General features: G+C 47.5%; 2 protein-coding genes across 2 annotated transcripts; one reads left to right on the top strand and one right to left on the bottom strand.

Moving 5' to 3' along the window:
- Positions 1-270: 270 nt before the first annotated feature.
- On the top strand, positions 271-948 carry FIESC28_05771 (uncharacterized protein; the record flags this gene model as incomplete). The annotated part of the gene is made up of 5 exons (XM_031159916.1): positions 271-313; positions 367-428; positions 552-698; positions 771-881; positions 937-948. The coding sequence occupies 5 exons, from the start codon at positions 271-273 to the stop codon at positions 946-948; spliced, it is 375 nt and encodes a 124-aa protein (XP_031016079.1).
- A 133-nt stretch (positions 949-1081) lies between these two features.
- Positions 1082-1681, bottom strand: FIESC28_05770 (uncharacterized protein; the record flags this gene model as incomplete). The annotated part of the gene is made up of 4 exons (XM_031159915.1): positions 1082-1206; positions 1255-1331; positions 1379-1470; positions 1532-1681. 4 exons carry the CDS (start codon positions 1679-1681, stop codon positions 1082-1084), a joined length of 444 nt encoding a protein of 147 aa, XP_031016078.1.
- Positions 1682-1985: the final 304 nt, after the last annotated feature.

Raw genomic sequence — 1985 nt, 5'->3', positions numbered from 1 at the left:
AAAAAAAAAAAAAAAAAACCAATAGAGCAATACGCTTGATGTCTCATCAGATTCCTATTTTATTCTTTCTCTGCATGTCCAAAGGCAACTTGCCTTTTTGCTGACGAAAAGGTAACATGTTACTGGGAGACATAAAAGTGGCGGTGCATGTATGTGGCTTCAATCCACGTGACCGCATCACCGCGGTGCTTTCGTGCATCTCGGCTTCAGGAATCTGGTAAACGTCAGAGCAGAGTGGTTTCTGACGTTTAAGAGCATTGATTGCCCACCATGGCCATTACGCCGACCCAATTTGCTAAGAAGACGGCGCAGTGTGAGTTGGATCTCTTCTAGCTACAATTTCGGCATTACTGATCCTTTGAACAGCGGCCAATTGGTCTGAGGCCAAGCGTCGAGTGCTGTCCTCCTACCGAGAATGGATTCGAGCTGTATGTTTTACGAACCCGAGACGACCTTGAACCGACCGAGTCGCCAAAATCGTCTCTCGATCTTCGTTACCGACGGTGGATGATGGCAATGCGCGAGTGAGCAGCTGCTAACCCGCAAATTAGGCCCCCGAAGTCCAAACCATGTATAACATGCCCATGCCCGTCTCTGCCATCCGAACCCGTATGCGACAGGAATTCGAGCGACAACGATTCGTGAACAAGCTTTCCGTTGTTGACGTTCTTCTGTTCAAGTCCCACGCCGAGTACCAGGTGCGATCCGACCTCACAGCTGGGATGAGCTGATACTACGAGGGATGTTTTTTACTAACCCCGCGACTACAGGAGACTATGAACTTTTGGAAGCAGACCAACCATATCATGGCCTACTTCAAGGAGGAGAACTTCCGAGGTGACAAGCGACTACCAAGCAGCTTCATGACTGGCTTCCTCGAGGTGAGCGCTCAACGATCAAAGCCTTTGGCAGGGTTACGGCTAACATAGTACATAGGGCCGCAACTAAATTTGAGTAACAAGGGGCTTGTGTAAATATCTCATTGAAAGAAATTCCTGAAAAGAAAAACGCCTCTAGTTCCATTATGCTCCCTGTGAATGCAACCACTTTTTGAATAGTCCCTGGGTAGCGGGTCTCATATTCATCGATCAATACCCTGCTCACCATTGTAAGCTTCCCTCTTGGCCCAGAACTCATCCGCGACCACGTCGCAAACATCCTGGACGTCGACCAAGCCCTTCTTGAGTGCATCCACTGCAGTTCCGCCTGGAAAAGGTTAGTAAGTCTGGTGACACGGGTATCGCATATGCATACTGTAGGTTTGAATTCTGATGTTCATTTTGGGCTCTGAGGGGTGAGGAATAGAGTAGGCGCAGAACTCAACATCGGGGCTTTACCATGTTAGTAAGATACCAGCGAAAGGTGTAAGATTACAAACTTCTTCATGATGATATATCTCAGAGCGTTTCCAAGAGTGTGACCTTCATCGATGAACTCGAATGAGGCAGCAGTGTCTGTTGAGCCGGGCAGCTGGATATCATGTCAGTAAATCCATGACGAGCAGTCATTCTCTTCGGGGTCGAAAACTCACGATTCTAACCCTTTGAGGCTCAATCTCCTCTTCCTCTTCCTCCTCCTCCTCAGCATCCTCATCGTTTGTCTCAGGCTGCGCAGAGGCTGGGGCATCCTCCATGTTGGTATCCTCAGCCAGAGGCTGCTCCTCCTTAGTTCGTGCAGGCATCTTGAACAGTTTTGAAAATTAGTTGAGCAAGTGATGTGTGTTTTTACTCGTTCGTTTTCTTTGGCTTCCTGGTTTGAATATTCAATTCTGTTGTGACCAAGCAAGATATCTTTTACTGCCAAATTGTTTGATGGAAATTTTTGGATGAGGCTGCTGTGGCGCACAGATTGATTTTTATGGGGCATTGGACTTTTGAGTGAGATCTGACTTTCTGATTGGTTACTGCGGATTGCAGTCGGCAGCAGCCACAACCACTTACAAGAGTATCTCTCTCTGTCGATATTTGAGAGTTTAGTTGTCTTGT

This window comes from Fusarium coffeatum (genome assembly GCF_003316985.1).
Source record: "Fusarium coffeatum strain FIESC_28 chromosome Unknown BRIP53273_contig_123, whole genome shotgun sequence".
Taxonomy (NCBI): Eukaryota; Fungi; Ascomycota; class Sordariomycetes; order Hypocreales; family Nectriaceae; genus Fusarium; species Fusarium coffeatum.
The sequence above is the reverse complement of the archived record's forward strand: the minus strand, read 5'-3'. Positions and strand labels throughout refer to the sequence as shown.